Source organism: Muscardinus avellanarius (genome assembly GCF_963383645.1).
Source record: "Muscardinus avellanarius genome assembly, chromosome: 13".
Classification (NCBI taxonomy): Eukaryota; Metazoa; Chordata; class Mammalia; order Rodentia; family Gliridae; genus Muscardinus; species Muscardinus avellanarius.
In genome coordinates this window covers 90,012,880-90,032,335 of record NC_137799.1, presented here as the reverse complement: position 1 = coordinate 90,032,335, position 19,456 = coordinate 90,012,880, and the positions used below count along the sequence as shown (strand labels likewise).

General features: G+C 41.8%; 1 protein-coding gene across 5 annotated transcripts in view; it reads left to right on the top strand.

Moving 5' to 3' along the window:
• Positions 1–19,456, top strand: part of KIF27 (kinesin family member 27) — a gene marked incomplete at both ends in the record, with an annotated part of 111,863 nt that overhangs the window by 57,246 nt on the left and 35,161 nt on the right. For 2 of the 5 annotated variants that reach the window (XM_080709266.1, XM_080709265.1), the window contains 4 exons: positions 1,230–1,435; positions 6,961–7,158; positions 17,757–17,870; positions 18,215–18,391. In XM_080709266.1, coding sequence (XP_080565392.1) covers positions 1,230–1,435; positions 6,961–7,158; positions 17,757–17,870; positions 18,215–18,391 — 695 coding nt within the window. The remainder of the gene's footprint in view (positions 1–1,229; positions 1,436–6,960; positions 7,159–17,756; positions 17,871–18,214; positions 18,392–19,456) is intronic. The other 3 variants (XM_080709267.1, XM_080709269.1, XM_080709268.1) reach the window with 3 other exon arrangements.

Genomic DNA, 19,456 nt, shown 5'->3' with positions numbered 1-19,456 from the left:
TGCGATCACACGCCAATGATCCTCCTGCCATGGATTTGCCTGGCTAGTTCAGGGTTGGTTTCCAATGCAGAACAATTCAAAACCAAACTTTTAGTGTTAGTACCTGAACTAAGAATAAAAAGAAATGTAGACATTTTTATATCCTGTTTTTCTTTTATGTTCTAAATATTCAAAAAATATTTTAAAAGAATTTATTAAGTCAATGTAATGTAAAAGAAGAGAGACCACCCTACATTAGCAGGTTAAGAGACATAACAATTTACCTGCTTTGTGGGCTTTGTTAATATTCTGATAATATTCTGTTAATATTCTGCCCAGCCCTGCACAGAGGAGCGCAGCAGCCAGGAGCGCCCTTGGCTCCCAGGACACGTGGCATCAGCTGACCCGCTTATGCGGAGCTCCATCTGACACTCCCCGAACATTTTTCTTACTTAGTATGTTGTCCAGAGTTCCTGAGCATGTGGGGCAGGTGTAGTCTACTTTTGGGGAGATTCCCTCAAAAGTTCAGGGTGGATTAGAATGAATCTACCTGCCTCTCCCCGATACTAGCCGCCACTGCTGCCACCATCTTAACCCTCCTCCCGAGCATTTTTCTTACATATGTTGTCCAGAATTGCTGAGCATGTGGGGCAGGAGCAGTCTCTTTTTTGGGCGATTTCTCCAACAGTTCAAGGTGGGTTGGATTGGATTTATCTACCTTTCTCGAATACTGGCCACCGCTTCCGCCGTCTCTGCCATCTAGTCTGTCTCTTCTTATATTTTAGGTAGGAAGTCATGGCTATAAATGTCTCTATATGTTGTTCCAATCAGATATTAAACCAAAATATGATGTCCGGGGTTTCTCAAAGGAATACATGTTCTATTTGCCCGCTGCCAGCTATCGTTGCTGTGGCTGCCATCTTGCTAGAACCTCCTAGTATCCTTCTTAACTGGATTATGATGCCAGTAAAACTCAACTTTAAATTCAGAGGATCAAAAATGCCACACTAAAACAGAAAGGATGCCCCACTGAGAAGATGGAGTGGCACCAGATGGGACCATCATTCAGGGATGAATTAAGAGCACTGGGCAGGCTGTGTTTAATTTGGGGTAGGGAGGGACAGCTGGGTTTTTCCTGCTGGGCCCAAAATGGTGACTGCCCAGCTGGAGTTTTAGAGTAGAGAATTTTTATGTTTTAATGTTTTCTTGACATAATTTGTAATTGTTACTACTGTTGTTTTATGGTGAAGGTAAGGAAGCCAAATCTGTAAGCAAACAGTATTCTCTGAAAGTAACGAAACTAGAGCACGAAGCAGAGCAGGCGAAGGTGGAGCTCACTGAGACACAGAAGCAGCTGCAGGAACTGGAGAACAAAGACCTTTCTGATATCGCTCTCAAGGTGAAGTTGCAGAAAGAGTTTCGTAAAAAGATGGACGCTGCAAAGCTGAAAGTCCAGGTAACTTGAACAAGAAATGTGACCAACAAAACCTTCTTTTTCTTCTCCTCTCCTCTCCTCTCCTCTCCTCTCCTCTCCCCTCTCCCCTCTCCTCTCCCCTCTCCTCTCTTTGCTTCTCTTCTCTTCTCTCTCTCTCTGATCTCTCTCCTCCCTCTCCTCTCCGCTCTCTTTCTCTCTCTCTTCTCTCTCTCTCCCTCTCCCTCTCTCTCTCCCTTCCTCCCTCTCTTTCTCTCTCTCTCTCTCTCTCTCTCTCTCTCTCTCTCTCTTTCTCTCTCTCAGCAGTAGTAGTACTGGGGATTGAACCCAAGGGCATTTGCTCTACACCCCAGAGTAGATAAATATTTCTCTACTTGAGAAATGTTTCACTAACCAAGAAATATATTATTTTATTCCCTACCTGTAAAGTTGCAACACAGGAATGAGGCAAGCAGGCCAAGTAAAAAGCAGGACGTGCTTTATTCTGCACTCCTGGACAAGGTTCACAGGTCCAAAGGTGGGGCCAGTGAAGTGCGCACCTAGGGTCTGCACGTTGAAACATTTTATAGAGTTGGGGGTTTTCTGGGCAGGTAGGTTGTTGTTTCTTAAGCAGTGGCCCTTATTGAAGTTCTTGGAACTGGGTGACACCTGTATTGGGAATGGGTGACATGTGTTTGCGGTTGAGCAAATGGCCAGGCAGTTAGGCCATTGTTGTTTAACTGCGGTTACATGCCTCCATCTGGAACTTTCAGGGCTGGGGGGCTGCCAACGTCCCTGCTCCGACCTAACACTACCTAAGAAACACATTATTTTAATCTCGGTATAAAAAACCACTTGGAGCTGGGCGTGGTGGCGCATGCTTGTAATCCCAGCATTCTGGAGGCTGAGACCGGAGGATTGCAGTTCGCTGACAGCCTCAGCTACTTAGTGAGGCCCTCTGCAACTCAGTGAGACCCTGTTTCAAAATAAAGAATAAAAAATAGGGCAGGGGGTGTAGCTCGGAGGTCCAGTGCCTCTGGGTTCCATCCTCAGACCTGCAAAAAGAAAAAAAAAGAAAAAAACACTTGGTAAGAAATAAAGATAACCACAGAAAGATGGTTATCTTTTTTTTTTTTCTGAAGGACAATAATTAAATAATGATAAAAATACATGTAAAGCATCAGGTCATCAGGTATATATGTGATACTTTGTAGATACTCAACAAATGAGAAATATTTTAGTTTTCTTTTTTTGTGTGTGTGTGGTGCTGGAGATTGAGTCAAAAGAATTCTACCTCTCAGTTACACCCCAGCCCTGTTTTTTTTTTTTTTTTTTTAATTTGGAAACAATAGGTTGCTGAGAGCCTCACTGAATTGCGGAGGCCTCACTGAGTTGCGGAGGCTAGCTTCCAATGTATCCAGGAGTGTGCCAAGCCCAGCTATTTCAGTTTTCTGAGACCCTAACTGGTTGGTTTATGGGAGGGTAATTACTTTGAATACTACAACTCACCTTAATTTTCTAATGTCTGAATTCAGCTGTAACTTCAGAAATGGCTATACTTAAAAGTGCTGGGAATGTAGCTCAGTGACACAGCACTCCCCTGATATATGCAGCATTAATAGTTTAATACTAGCTGGGTGTGGTGGCACACACCTGTAATCCTAGTACTTGGGAGGCTGAGACAGGAGAATTAAGGGTTTGGTGTTTTTTTTTTTTTTCTGTGTGTGTGTGTGTGTGTGTGTGTGTGTGTGTGTGTGGTACTAGAGGTGGAACCCAGGGGCATTCTACCTCTGAGCTACACCCCAAGGCCTGTTTTTTATGTTTTATCTTGAAACAGGGTCTCACTATGTTGTAGAGAGCCTCAGTAAGTAGCTGAGGTGTCTGCAAACCACTATCCTCATGTCTCAGCCTCCCAAGTACTGGGATTACAAGTGTGTACCACTATGCCCAGCAGGAGGATCCAGGTTTGAGGCCAGCATCCAATATTCAAATTAACTTAGTGAGACCAACAGCCATTTAGTGAAACCCTGTTTCAAAAGAAAAAATAAACTGGGCGTGGTGGTGCACGCTTGTAATCCCAGCATTTGGGAGGCTGAGACAGGAGTTTCGCGGTTCAAGGACAGCCTCAGCAGTATACTTAGTGAGGCCCTTTGCAATTCAGTGAGACCCTGTTTTAAAATAAAGAATAAAAATAGGGCTGGGGTTATATATAGCTCATAGGTAGAATGCCCCTGGGTTCAATCCTCAGTACCGCAATAAATAAATAAATAAATAAATAAATAAATAAATAAATAAATAAGGCTGGGGTGTAGCTCAGAGGTAGGATGGCCCTAATAACCCCACACACACACACACACAGTTAGTTTAATGCCAACAAAGGTGTACTCTTGATCATCTGTGGGATCCTGGCCAGTGTATCTGGTTTTCAAATAACTTTATCAGCAGGTACACTGATATTTTTAATATTCATGAAAAAGACACTAAATTTCTGGTATTACTGCTTTTGATTTGGTACTGCAATTCCTGTCAGTAATAAATGGCAAAGCCAGGGTCCAGTGTTAGCTCTGGGGCTGCAAGGGCCTGTGGCCTCCAGGTCTGGGCCTGTGGCCTCCAGTTCTTGGCCTGTGATGGAATAAGGTCCATCACAGCTCTATTCCTCAAAAATGACTTACGTGAAAGCAACGTGAGCTCAGTCTAATAGTGTGCTTATCAGTGTAGATAACCGTCTGGGAGCTAGTGCTGGACCACATTTTGAGACCACACGTTGAATAGCACTGCTCTGAGCTGCAGCCTGTCTCTGAATATTTACTTAAATTAAAATGAAACGTGCTAGTCAGCGTGGCAGTGCACACCGGTAATCCCAGTACTTGGGAGACTGAGACAGGAGGATAGACGTTTTGAGGATAGCCTCAGAAATTCAGTGAGGCCCTCAGCAACTTAGTGAGACCCTGTTTCAAAATTTAAAAAAAAAAAATAGGGCTGGGGTGTAGCTCAGAGATAGAACACTCCTGGGTTCAAGCACCAGTGCCCCCCCCCATACAAAATGCTTATGTTAAAAATGTATTGCTAGCCGGGCGTGGTGGTGCACGCTTGTAATCCCTGTGCTTGGGAGGCTGAGACAGGAGGATCGCGCAGGTTCGAAGCCAGCCTCAGCTACTTAGTCAGGCTCTCAGCAACTTAGTGAAACCCTGTTTCCAAATAAAATAGAAAAAGGTCTGGGAGTATAGCCTGGAGGTAGAAAGCCTCTGGGTTCCACCCCTAATACCACCAAAAAAAAAAAAAAAAAAATGTATTGCTAAACCAGGCGTGGTGGCACACGCTTGTAATCCCCCGTGCTTGGGAGGCGGAGAAAGGAGGATCGGGCTGGTTCAAAGCCAGCCTCGCTAGCTTAAGAGACCCTGTTTCCAAAAATAAAAAGAAAATAGGTCTGGGAGTGTAGCCCGGAGAGGGCTTCCAGGAACCCCAGTACTACCAAAAAAAAAGTATTGCTAAAATAAAAATATTAATTGTGGTGTGCACAATTTATATTGTCCTCTCTTTAACTTTTTTTTTTTTTTGGTACTGGGGGTTGAATCCAGGGGCATTCTGAGCTACACTCCCAGCCCTATTTTTTTTTTTTTTTTAATTTTGAAACACTCTTAAGTTGCAGAGGGCCTCACTATGTAGCTGAGGCTGGCTATGAACCTCCTTCCTTAGCTTCCCATGTACTGGGGTTACAAGTCTGTGCTAGCACACTGGCCCCCTTTAACCTTTTACACAACTGCAGAGGTATGCAGTGCAGTCCCAAAGCACACAGCACAGGTGTAACATATGTTCGTAGTTTGATCAGGATTAAATCGTTAACACTGGCTTTTTATTTTAGTAGTATAAATACCTTGAAAACGTTAGCAAAATCAGCCAAAAAAGTTTAATGCTATTTTACTGCTATCTATAGATAATTTTAGATGTTAAAATAATAATTATTAGTTGGGCGTGGTGGTACATGCTTATAATCCCAGTGCATGGGAGGCTGAGACAGGAGGATCGCACAGGTTCGAAGCCAGCCTCAGCTACTTAGTGAGGCTCTCAGCAACTAAGTGAGACCCTGTTTCCAAATAAAAGAGAAAATAGGTCTGGGAGTATAGCCCAGAGGTAGAAAGCTCCTAAGTTCCACCCCCAGTACCACCAAAAATAAATAAATAAAATAAAATTATAATTATAATTATAATGGTCATATTTAGAAGAAAATGGTATTGATTCTGATTATTTAGTTCAGTGATTAAGATTTAGGCTAAAGTTGGATAAAAAAATTAGGGCAACAGTAGAATACTGTGCAGTCATATAGAAAAAGACAAATCTTAGAATAGAATAAAAGGGAGTTAGAAGATAGTCTGTGTATATGTGTAATTGTGTGTGTGTGTGTGTGTGTGTGTGTGTGTGTGTGTGTGTGTGTTACTGGAGACTGAACCCAGAGATATTCTACCTCTGAGCTATACACCCAGCCTGATTTTATTTCTTATTTGGAAACAGGGTCTTGATACATTGGTGAGAGCCTCAATATTTGCTAAACTTGCACCACCACACCTGGCTATGTGTACATTTATTATTATTATTATTATTATTGTTATTGTTATTATTATTATTATTTTGCAGGTCTGGGGATGGAACCCAGGGGCATTCTACCTCCGAGCTACACCCTCTGCCCTATTTTTTTATTCTTTACTTTGAAACAGGGTCTCACTAAATTGCAGAGGACCTCACTAAGTAGCTGAGGCTGTCCGCAAACCACTATCCTCTGGTCTCAGCCTCCTGAATGCTGGGATTACAAGCGTGAACCACCATGCCCGGCCCATGTATATATATTTTTAAATTAAAATTCTTATTAATAAGTTGGGTATGGTTGGGCATGCCTGTAATCCCAGTACTTGGGAGGCTGAAACAGGAGGAGCTCAGGTTCTCAGCCAGCCTCAGCAACTTAGTGAGACCTTGTTTCAAAATTAAAAATAAGGGGGCTAGGGATGTATCTCAGAGGTAGAAACCCCCTGGGTCCAATTCCCAGTACCATAATAAATAATACTACTAAAAAAGGCAAAGAAGTCTATTTTGCTCTGATTGTCAGCATCAAGAAGTGTCATTAGTCTTTAGTTGTTTGCATATCTGATGAAAATTATGGTAGCAAAATTAGAAATTTAAAGAGTAATTAAGAATCTATTAAAAATAAATAAAAGTCTAAGGAGAATGGCTGCCCTTACTACTGAATGAAAACATTTCATTGATTTAAGAATGTGGGAAATGTGCCGGGCATGGTGGCACACACTTGTAATTCCAGTACTTGGGAGGCTGAGATAGGAGGATCGCAGGTTTGCAGCCAGCCTCTGGAACTTGTGAGGCCTTCTGCAACTTAGTGAGACTCTGTTTCAAAATAAAGAATAAAATAGGGCTGGAGGTGTAGCTTGGAGGTAGAATGCCCCTGGGTTCCATCCCCAGTATTGCAAATAAATAAATAAATAAATAAATAAATAAATAAATGTATGTGGAAAGTGCACTTTTAAATTTTTTTTTTCATTTTGAAATATTTCATATCATCTCAGGTCTTACAGAAGAAGCAACAGGACAGTAAGAAGTTGGCGTCACTGTCGATGCAAAACGAGAAACGTGCTAATGAATTAGAGCAGAGCGTCGATCACATGAAATACCAGAAGATTCAGCTGCAAAAAAGACTTCGAGAGGAGAGCGAAAAAAAGAAGCAGCTGGATGCGGAGGTTAAGCGGGACCAACAGAAAATCAAAGTAATACTGTCATACATCCCTGCTGAGTGTAACGTGCAGGGCTAACGGCTCAGAGCTGAGGGGGCCGCGGTGCTGTCACTGGCTCGCGAGGGATCTGTCCTTGGCCTTCACCGCTGTCCTTACTCACTTTAAAGCTTTGTTCATCCGCATAGTAAAACCTATTTATTGAATTCTGAGTACTGTCTTGAAGGCTTTGACTTCACAAAAGAAGGTACAGTGATTTCTCTTAATAGGATCTTTAGTTGAGGCTGTTAAAAAAAAAGTAGCGTCATTCAAGTAGATTTCCCATTTTCAAAGACCTTTGACCTGCATTGTCCATGTGGCTACAGGTGAAATGGTGCCATTTCGTCCAGTGAGCCCAAGAGTGACCAGGCCTCAGTGCTCAGCAGTCCCATAAAATAGCCAGTGCCAGTGTCCTCAGTTTCGGGATGTGAGATTTATTGAATCTCCTACACTTGCTGTTTATTCTTACCTAAGATAGCCTAAATCATGTTGGGCCCGCAGGGCCTTTTTAAAAAAGAAAATAACGAGCTGGAGAGAGAGCGCAGTGAGAGTGTATACTTAGCAGGTACAAGGCCCTGTTTTGTTTTGTTTTTTTCCACACCCAGGGGCTTTCCTACCTCCGGGCTATACTCCCAGACCTATTTTATACTTTATTTGGAAACAGGGTTTTAGTAAGTTGCCGAGAGCCTCACTAAGTAGCTGAGGCTGGCTTCGAACCTGTGCCATCCTCCTGTTTCAGCCTCCCAAGCGCGGGGATTACAAGCGTGCGCCACCACGCATGGCTCAAGGCCCTGGTTTCAATCCCCAGTATCCAAAAAAAAAAAAAGAAAAGGAAGGGAGGGAGGGAGGGAGGGAGAGAGAGGAAGAAAGAAAGAAAGAAAGAAAGAAAGAAAGAAAGAAAGAAAGAAAGGAAGGAAGGAAAGGAAGGAAAGCAAGAAAACGATGCTCATAATAGAAAACACCTAGCTCTATGTGTCAGGCTCTGTTCTGTTGAAATAGTGGACAGAGCCTGATACATAATTGGTAATTTCTTCGATTTTTTTTTTTTTTTTTTGCTTGTCTGGGGATTTAGCCCAAGGGCATTCTACCTCTGGGCTCTACCCACCAACCCTTTTTTTTTTTTAATTTTTAATTTATTTTTGAGGTACTGGGAGTGGCACCCAGGATCATTCTACCTCTGAGCCACACTCCCAGCCCTATTTTTTTATTCTTTATTTTGAAACAGGATTTCACTAAGTTGCAGAGAGCCTCACTAAGTAGCAAAGGCTGGCTGTGAACCTGCGATCCTCCTGTCTCAGCCTCCGAAGTACTGAGATTATAAGCATGCACCATCACGCCTGGTTCTTAGGTTTTTTGTTTTGTTTTGTTTTTGTTTTTGCGGTATCTGGGATAGAACCCAGGGACATTCTACCTCTGAGCTACGGCCCCAGCCCTATTTTTTAGTTTTTTTTTTTTTTATTTTTGAAACAGGGTCTCACTGAGTTGCAAAGGACCTTGCTAAGTAGCTGAGGCTGTGCACAAACTCTAATCCTCCTGTCTCTGCCTCTCAAGCGTTGGGATTACAAGCATGTGCCACCACACCCAGCTTCTTAGATTTTTTAAAAATTAAGACTTTAATATTTTTAGAGCAGTATTTTTCTCACCAAAATTAAGATGATACCCCTGTTTCCACACATGCTTACCTTTCTAACTATTACCAACATTGTCCAGATTTGTCAGATTTTTTTTTTTTTTTTTGAGGTACTGGGAATGGAACCCAGGGGCATTCTACCTCCGAGCTACAATCCCAGCCCTATTTTTGAAACAGGGTCTCACTAAGTTGCAAAGGCCCTCACTAAGTAGCTGAGGCTATCTGCGAACCATGGTCCTTCTGTCTCTTCCTCCCAAATGCTAGGATTACAAGAGCCACCACGCCCAGCTGATTTTTCAGGGTTTTTTGTTTGTTTGTTTGTTTGTTTGTTTGTTTTTTGTGGTACTGGGGTTCCTGGAAGCCCTTCTACCTCTGGGCTACACTCCCAGACCTATTTTATATTTTTATTTGGAAACAGGGTCTCCTAAGCCAGCGCGGCTGGCTTCGAACCTGCGTGATCCTCCTGTCTCCGCCTCCCAAGCGCGGGGATTACAACCATGCGCCACCACGCCTAGCTGATTTGTCAGATTTTTAACATTGGATATCACCTATTTTCATACCATAAAAACTTTTTAAAGTCATCATAGAATCTAATATGGACAGAAACTTCAGGAACATTTACTTTTTTTTGTACTGGGGATTGAACGCAGAGGTATTCTACCCCTGAGCTACACTCCCTATCCTGTTTTTTATTCTTTATTTTGAAACAGGGTCTTAATTGCAGAGGACCTCACTAATTTGCTGAGGCTGGCTCTAAACCTCTGATCTTCCTGTCTCAACCTCCCAAGTACTGGGATTGCAAGCGTGCACCACCGTGCCTGGCTCTAATTTTTTATTTATTTATTTTTTTGGTGGTACTGGGGTTCCTGGAAACCCTTCTACGTTTGGGCTACACTCCCAGACCTATTTTTATACTTTTTTTTTGACCTGGGAAACATGTTCACAATATATTGTTAAGTGAAAAAAGCAGGTTTACAAAACAGTATGCACAATATGAGCCCATTTTTTATAAAAATATACATATTTAGCAAAGTAAAAGGACAAATTATATTTATCAAAATATTAACATTGGTTATTTCAACATAGTGAGATGATTGTTGGTTTTGCTTAACTACTCCTCTCCCTTTTTTTCCTACTTGAATTTTCTATAATAAGGATTATTTTTTAAACAGAGGGGTAGGAGGTAAGGGACTTACTAACCTCAGGTACCCACCTGTAATTCCAAAGGCTCCTTCTGGCTAAATGAATGTTTCTGCTCAGCCTGTATCTGGGAAGCTGCTTTTACCCTATGTACTTTTTTTATTTTAAATTTTAATTAAAAAATTTAATTAATTAAATTAAAAATTTTAAATTAATTAAATTAAAATTTTAAATTAAATTCATTAAATTAAATTTTATTTTTTTTAATTTAGAAACAGGGTCACCGGGTGTGGTGGCGCACGCTTGTAATCCCCACACTTGGGAGGCAGAGACAGGAGGATCGCGCAGGTTCGAAGCCAGCCACGCGCCCTGGTTTAGGAGACCCTGTTTCCAAATAAATATGTAAAAATAGGTCTGGGAGTGTAGCCCAGAGGTAGAAGGGCTCCCAGGAACCCCAGTACCACCAAAAGAAAGAAAGAAAGAAAGAAAGAAAGAAAGAAAGAAAGAAAGAAAGAAAGAAAGAAAGAAGGAAAGAAAAGGAAGGAAGGAAGGAAGGAAAGAAAGAAAGAAAGAAAGAAAGAAAGAAAGAAAGAAAGAAAGAAAGAAAGAAAGAGGGTCTCTTAAGCCAGCGCAGCAAGCTTCGAACTTGAGCAATCATCCTGTCCCCGCCTCCCAAGCGCGGGGATTACAAGTGTGCGTCACCACGCCGGCTCGGCTCTAATTTTTTTAAACAATTTTACTGAGATAGTTTACATACTATATGTTGGGTTTTGGCATGTTACATTATTTTTATAAGCTGTGATTATATATATATATATATATATATACATATACATATATACATAATGAAATTTTTCATTTTTCTTTTTCTTTCTTTGTGTGTATGATACTGGGGATTGAACCCAGGGGCATCCTACTTCTGAGCTACACCTCCAGGTCCTACTTTATTTTTTATTTTTTATTATTATTAGTAGTAGTACTGGAGATTGAACCCAGAGGCATTTGGCAACAGGGTCTCACTATGTTGCTAAGAGTCTCACTACGATGTTGAGGCTGGCTTTGAACTTGCGATCCTCCTGTCTCAGCCTCCCAAATACTGGGAATACAAGTGTGAGCCACCACATTTGGCTTATTTTTTTATTTATTTATTCATTTATTTATATTTATTTATTTTTGGTAGGACTGAGGGTGGAACCCAGAGGCTTTTCTACTTCCAGGAAAATAGGTCTATTCCCAGACCTATTTTATATTTTATTTGGAAACAGAGTCTCCTTAAGTTACTGAGAGGTTTACTAAGTAACTGAGGCTGGCTTCGAACCTGTGTGATCCTCTTGTCTCAGCCTCCCAAGTGCGCCACCATATCTGGCTTTTTTTTTTTTTTTTTTTTTTTACAGTACTGGGGATGGAACCCAGGGGCATTCTACTTCCGAGTGACACCCCCAGCTCTATTTTTTATTCTTTATTTTGAAACAGGTTTTCACTGAGTTGCAAAGGACCTCACTAAGTAGTTGAGGCTGACCTTGAACTTGGATCTTCCAATCTCAGCCTCCCAAATGCTGGGATTACAAGTGTGTGCCACCACGCCCAGCTTCAATTATTCTTATTTTTTTATTTTTTGGTGGTACTGGGCATGGAACCTAGGGGCACGTATCTCCGACCTATACCTCCAGCCCTAATTTTTATTCATTTTGAAACAAGTTCTACTTAGTTGTGGAGGGCTGACTAAGCCAGGTGTGGTGGTGTACACTTGTAATCCCAGTACTTGGGAGGCTGGTCATGATCCTCCTGTCTCAGCCTCCCAAGTGCTGGGATTTTAAGTGTGCACTACCATACCCGGCTGGTCGTGAAGTTAGGATTCTTTTGTCTTCACCTTCCCAGTACTGGGATTACAAGTGTGCGCCACCATGCCTGGCTTATTTTTTTATTTTGAAACAAGGTCTCACTAAATCATGGAGTGTATCACTCAGTTGCTGCAATCCTCCTGTCTCAGCCCCCCAAATACTGGGATTACGAGTGTGTGCCACCACGCCTGGTTTAGTTTTTTATTTTGAAACAGTCTCACTAAATTCTTACTAAGTTGATGAAGCTGGCTACAAACCTGCCATCCTTCTGTCGCAGCCTCCCAAGTACTGGGATTACAAGGGTATACCACCACACCTGGCTTTTAATCATGTTTAAATAGACAATTCAGTGGCATTAGTTGTATTCACAATATTGTGCAGCCATTATCCCTGTTTCCTGTATCCCTGTTTTTATTACCCAAAGAGAAACCCTATTACCATTAAGCAATGTTTTACCATTTTTGTCTCTTATTGGCCCTAAAAACCTCTAATCTCTCTAGTCTGCCTTCTCTATGAATTTGCTCTTTCTAAATATTTTACGTAAGTGGAATTCTGTAATATGTGTCCTCTGTGTCTGGCTTATTTCACTTAACATAATGTTTTCAGAGCTCATCCATTACTGTAGTAGGTATCAGAATTTTATTTCTTTTTATGGCCAAATAATATTCATATCTATATCTATATGTCTATCTATCTATATCTATCTATCTATCTATCTATCTATCTCTCTCTCTCTCTCTCTATATATATATATATATATATATTTTTTTTTTTTTTTTTTTTTGGTGGTACTGGGGGTGGAACCCAGAGGCTTTCTACCTCCGGGCTATACTCCCAGACCTATTTTACATTTTATTTTGAAACAGGGTCTCACTAAGTTGCTGAGATCCTCACTAAGTAGCTGAGGCTGGCTTTGAACCTGTGCGATCCTCCTGTCTCAGCCTCCCAAGCGCGGGGATTACAAGCGTGCGCCACCATGTCCGGCCATAATATTCCATTTAAAGGTGGTACATGTGAATGCCTGAAGTCCCATCTACTCAGGAAGCTGAGGCAGAAGGATGTCTTGAGCTCAGGTGTTTGAGACCAGCCCGGGCAACATAGTGAGACACTGTCTCAAAAACAAAATAAGCCAGGCATAGTGGTGCACGCTTGTAATCCCAGCATTTGGGAGGTGATGCCCTTTGCAACTCAGTGAGGCCCTGTTTAAAAATAAAGAATAAAAAATAGGGCTGGTGGTGTAGCTTGGGGGTAGAATGCCCCTTGGTTCCATCCCCAGTTTGGCCAAAAAACCAAACAAACATTGTATCAGTGTATACCAGCACATTTTTTCATCCACTCATCCATTGATGGACACTCGAGTTGTTTCCACATTTTGGTTATTGTGAATAATGCTACCGTGCGCATTGGCATATTAAAAACAGTTCAAGCTCCTGCTTCCACTTCCCCTTGGGTGTGTAAGTGGGAGTGGAGTTTCAGGGTCATGTGACAGCTCTGTGTTTAGGTATTGGAGGACCTGCCAATGTTTTCATAGCAACAAAGCATCATATCCTCACCAGTAAGGTCTGAGTGTTCTGATTTTTTCTTAACTTACTGACATTTGTTATTTTCTTTTTTCTTTTTATTAGAACCATCCGAGTAGGTGTGAAGTGGTGTTTTATTGTGGCTTTGATTTGCTTTTCCCTAATGACTAATAATGTTGAACATCTTTTCATGTGCGTATTGGCTGTTTGTCTTCTTTAGAGAAATGACTAAACCCTTTGTCTACTTTTCATCTGGCTCTTTGCCTTTATTGTTGAGTGGTCAGGATTCTTTATGTATTCTAGACTTTGGACTGTATAATATAAATGATTTCCAAATATATTTTCCCATTCTATAGGTTATCTTAATTTTTTTAATGAAATGGGGATTTGCTCTTTGCCTAGGTTTATAATTTTCAGTGTCTTAAAATAATTTTGCTAAAGCAATTCTCAGGTATTTATTTTTTGTAGGTATTATAAATGAAAATATTTTCTTAATTTCCTGAGTTACTTATTCTTCATAAGGGTGATAATTATTATAGCAAAGATAATATTTGCTGAGTATATTCAGACGACTATGGCACAAATGTGCCTTATATAATTCCTTTTTTCTATATTTATAATTTCTCCTTTTCTCTTGTATTATGTCTTTAAACATCTTAGATTTTTCTCATCCTGAAATTATCCTTCCTCACCCTTGATTTCCCTCTACCCTCCAGAACCACTCTTCTTGGGAGAGGTGACAGGATTTGTTTCTGTTTCTTCTCTTCCTCTTCGTTCTGACTCCCAGCTTTACCACCCACTTCAAAGCTCTAGAGAAGTACACTGTGCTCTCTAGATCACTGAAGTTTTTATTCTTAATTTATTAAAATTTAATTGATACATGATAATTATACACATTTATGGGATACAGTGTGGTGTTTTGTTTTTTTTTTTTTTTATTCGCGGTACTGGGGCTGGAACCCAGGGGCATTCTATCTTCCAGTTATATCCCAGCCCTATTTTTTATTCTTTATTTTGAAACAAGGCTCGCTGAGTTGCAGAGGGCCTCACTAAGTAGTAGCTGAGGCTGTCCGTGAACCGCGATCCTATCTCAGCCTCGCGAATGCTGGGATTACCAGCGTGCGCCACCACGCCAGCTTGTGATATATCAGTATCAAAGTCCGAGCGCTCCAGCAGTTTACCACCCCTCCCTCTTGAACTCTCTCTCTCTCTGTGCCTTTGTGCTGTTTTGCTCCCCTTGGCTTTGCCTCTTTCCTGTCCCTTGGTTGTCTTTGTTAGCTCCTTCTAGTCTGTCAGTCCTGGGGTTGAATCCAAGGGCATTCTTCTTTGTAAGCACACCTCCCGCACCATCCATGTCAGGATGGTGGAAATAGGCAGGAAACCAAACATCCTGTCGGTTCAGAACTTACACCCAAAGCGTAGGCCTCTCCTTTACGGAATTCTCGGGTCTCTTGAATGACACTGCCGCTCCCTGGGCCTCTTTCCTCCGAGCTTCTCAGCACAGGCATCAGTGCAGGCAGCATGAGGACGCCGAGCTGAGGGGTGTGCCTGGCTGGACTCTCCTCCCTCGTCCTCCTTCTCCTATCTAATCTGCTGACTGACTCCTGATGGTGAAGCCCTGCCGCAGAGTAACTCATAGGCTGGGCTGGCTTCCAGTTTAGAGCGTGGGGTACTTTGGCCTCATTTCATCTCCAGGGGCATAAACCAGTGTTGAGGCTGCTAGGTCTTCTGTGTCCCTTGCTAGCTGACACACCTGTTTCTGTCCTCAGTTTCGGGGCCTGTTCCCCCGGAATGACCGACCTGCACTAACCTCCCATCTTGGAATCACAGGAGACCAAGGAGTCAGATTAGTCTCTTTCCTGGCCATACCCCTCTGCTCTCAGTAAGGCTGGGCGACCACGCATGGGTGTGGGGCCACTGCAGTCTGTGCTCTCTCCAGCAGGGTTAGGGCCTGGTCTTCTCTCACTGATCCGCTTCCTATCACCTCTGTCCTGGGCCAACACTCAGAGGATCCCCAAGGCAGGAAAGTGCTAGTCTTCCCTTTTACTTCCTTCCTATCGGTGCTTCTGATATTATCTATGAAAATAGTAGTTTTTGAGCCCAGTGTGATGGCACACGCTTATAATCCGAGAACCTGGGAGGCTGAGACAGGAGGATTGCATGGCCAGCCTCAGCTACTTAGTGAGGCCTTCCACAACTTAGCAAAATCCTGCTTAAAAATAAATTAAGAATAAAAAATAGGGTTAGGGTGTAGCTCAGAGGTAGACTGCCCCTAGGTACAATCTCTAGAACTGAAAAAGAAAAGAAAAGGTAGTTTTCAATTTATTATAAATTTGTAACATTCCAATACTTTCAAAAATGTTAATTAGTAGAAAATTGAAATAAAAAATCTGTGCGTGCACGTATGCATGTGTGTGTGTGTGTGTGTGTGTGTGTTATTAGAGATTGAACCTAAGGCAATGTTCTAGGCAAGTGCTTTACCCCTGAGCTACAGCCCCAGACCTTTATAAGTTTTATTTTGAGACAGGGTCTTGAATTTGCATTCCTCCTGCCTCTGCCTCTCAAGTAGTTGGGATCATAGACATGCACTACCACACCCAGCTAAAAGTCCATTTTAAAAAATTGTTGGAGTCAAGCCAGGTGTGGTGGCACATGCTTGTAATCTCAGTACTTGAGAGGCTGAGACAGAAGGATCAAAGGTTCGCGGCCAGCCTCAGCTACTTAGTGAGGCCTTCTGCAATTTAGTGATACCCTGTTTCAAAATAAAGAATAAAGCCGGGCATGGTGGTGCACGCTTGTAATCCCCGCGCCTGGGAGGCCGAGACAGGAGGATCGCACAGGTTCGAAGCCAGCCTCACCTACTTAGTGAGGCTCTCAGCAACTTAGTGACACCTGTTTCCAAAAAATATATAAAATAGGCCGGGCGTGGTGGCGCACACTTGTAATCCCCACACTTGGGAGGTGGAAACAGGAGGATTGCACAGTTTGAAGCCAGCCACACTAGCTTAAGAGACCCTGTTTCCAAAAATAAAAAAGTATAAAATAGGTCTGGGAGTGTAGCCCAGAAGTAGAAGGGCTTCCAGGAACCCCAGTACCACCAAAAACAAACAAACAAACAAAAAACCCAAAAAATATATAAAATAGGTCTGGGAGTTTAGCCTGAAGGTAGAAAGCCCCTTGGTTCCACCCACAGTACCACCAAAAAAATAAAAAATAAAGAATAAAAAATAGGGCTGGGGGTGTAGTTCAGGGGAAGAATGCCTCTGGGTTCCATCCCCAGTACTGCAAAAAAAAAAAAATTATTGGAGTCATAGACATAAAATTGTCCTGTCAAATTGTTACATAAAAGTGTTATACATCAATGCTGGGCGTGGTGGCACACGCTTGTAATCCCCGCGCTTGGGAGGTGGAGACAGGAGGATTGTACAGGTTCGAAGCCAGCCACGCTGGCTTAAGAGACACTGTTTCCCAAAATAAAAAAAAGTATAAAATAGGTCTGGGAGTGTAGCCCGGAATAGACTGGACCACTATGATCCATGAATCTTTCCAGATTCCTGCCAGGTATTAGTGATGTAGAGCAGCATCTTTCTAAACTCAAGGGAGTACCATGAGCATTGGGCCCCCTGACCTGTAAGATGTGAATGGAAACCAAAGGAATTTGGAAAAATACTCTTCACAGGACCACAATCTGTCTTGTAAAGTGACTCCTCCTCCTCCTCCTTCTCTTCCTCCTCTTCCCTTTCTCCTTCTTCTCCTCCTCCTCCTCTTCCCCTTTCTCATCCTCCTCCTCCTTCTCCTCCTCCTCTTCCCCTTCCTCCTCCTCCTCCTCTTCCCTTCTTCCTTCTTCTCCTCCTCCTTTTCCCCTTTCTCATCCTCCTCCCCCTCTTCCTCCTCCTTCTCCTCTTCTCCTTCCTCCTTCTTCTCCTCCTCTCAAAGCTATTCTTATGCTGCAGACTGCCATTTTTGAGCATCAGAAATGTGAATATTTTCTTCTTGCATTTCTTCTGTAATCAATTCTAATATTGCCATGGCAAATGGCTGTCTTGGGTGGACTAACTGAAAGCCATGAGCTCAGAAAGGCAGAGGAGAAAAGCACATTTATAAATTTCAGACTCTTCTTGTATGCTCATTCATAATCTTGACAAAAAAATGTTGAGTTTTGTTACTAAACCCTGGTTTTTGCAGTTAGATTTTATGGCCTCAGTGAAAGCTAAAATTATTTTCATATGACTCCAGTCTTCATCCATTCACTTTCTCTTTTTATAACTAGGAAAGTAATAATAAGAAAGTTGGCCTCAGGCTGGGGGTGTAGCTAGGTGGTAGATTGTCTACCTAGCATTTATGAGATTCTGGGTTTAAGCCCCAGTATCACGAAAGAGAGAGAGAGAGAGAGAATGAATAAATCTGCATATTTAATGATAGGCAGTAAAACTGATAAAAGTATTTTAAACTTCTCTTCTATAGGAACTACAGTTAAAAACAGAACAGGAAGAAGATCTAAAACAGAAAGCTGAGGACCTTGATACATTGACCTTGAAAAGAAGACAAGGTGCTTTTGGAAGTACAGAACAGCTCCAGGTTTGTTGGTTCTACGTAGCGTTTCCAGTTTCTCTTCAATTTTGATGATATCTAAAAAAAAAAAGAGGTAAAAAAAAAGTGCTGGGTTCTGAGTAAAATCTTCAAGCATAAGACTTTTTGCCACTTACATGCAAAATTTTTCCTGAAACTTCTGCTTAATAACAAAAGAGAAGTTATTTTCTCTGCCAGACGTGGTGGTGCCCGTCTGGAATGTGCATTCCTGTCACGGACTTATCGAAAGGTTCATTTCAGAGGTTTCGGCCAATCTGAAATATCATTTATTACTATATAATTTTGATGGCAAAAGGAAAAACAAATAACATTTCTTTTGAATTTTACTACAGAAACTGAGTGAGCAAAAGAAATGGTTAGACGAAGAAGTAGAGAAGGTTCTGAACCATCGCCAAGAATTAGAGGAGCTGGAAGAAGACTTGAGGAAACGGGAGGCCATAGTTTCTAAGAAAGAGGCTCTACTGCAGGAGAAGGGCCACCTGGAAAGTAAGAAGCTGAGATCTAGCCAGGTATTTTTGTTCAATTTGCTATTCGATTCTGGTTCTAGGATTTTTTTTTCTCTAAGAGGCAAAGTTAGAAACCAAAAGAAAACGATTCTTGTCTTCAGTGCAGAATTTCTGCTTATTACTTATCAAAGGACCAACACCAAAATCTCTTGAAGTTTTGAAGTAAAATGTTCAGTGTTCTTTCAGTTGAACATGAAATTTGCCATTTTAGCCATCTTAGATATATTATTCAGTTGCATTACTTATATTGATAATGTTGTGATCACCAGTATTTCCAAAAAAAAATTTTTTTTTTTTTGGTGGTACTGGGGGTGGAACCCAGAGGCTTTCTACCTCCGGGCTATACTCCCAGACCTTTTTTATATTTTATTTGGAAACAGGGTCTCACTAGGTTGCTGAGAGGCTCACTAAGTAGCTGAGGCTGGCTTCGAACTGTGCGATCCTCCTGTCTCAGCCTCCCAAGTGCGGGGATTATAAGCGTGCACCACCACGCCTGGCTTCCAAAAATTTTAATTTCTCCAAAAAGAAACTCTAACTATTAAGCAAAGTCTCCCTACTTGACCTCCTCTCAGCCCTTGGACACTTCTATTAATAACTTTATTTTTTTTATTTATTTATTTGGTGGTATTGGGGTTCCTGAAAGTCCTTCTACCTCCAGGCTACACTCCCAGACCTATTTTTTTTTTATATTTTTATTCAGAAACAGGGTCTCTTAAGCCAGTGAGGCTGGCTTAGAACCTGCGCAATCCTCCTGTCTCTGCCTTCCAAGTGCAGGGATTACAAGTGTGCGCCACCACACCCAGTTTATTTTCATTTTCGTATTGGAGCTGAATCCAGGGGTGTTATACCTCTGAACCCCGAGCCTTATTTTATTTTATTTTTTTTTAACTAGGATCTTTCTAGATTGCTGAGATTCTTACTACTTGCTGAGGCTGTCTTTGAACCTGTGATCCTCCTGTCTCAGCCTCTCAAGTACTAGGATTACAGGTGTGTGCCACCATGCCTGTACTGTTAGTAATTAATTAATGCATTTTTTTATTAATTTATTTTTTGCAGTACTGGGTATGA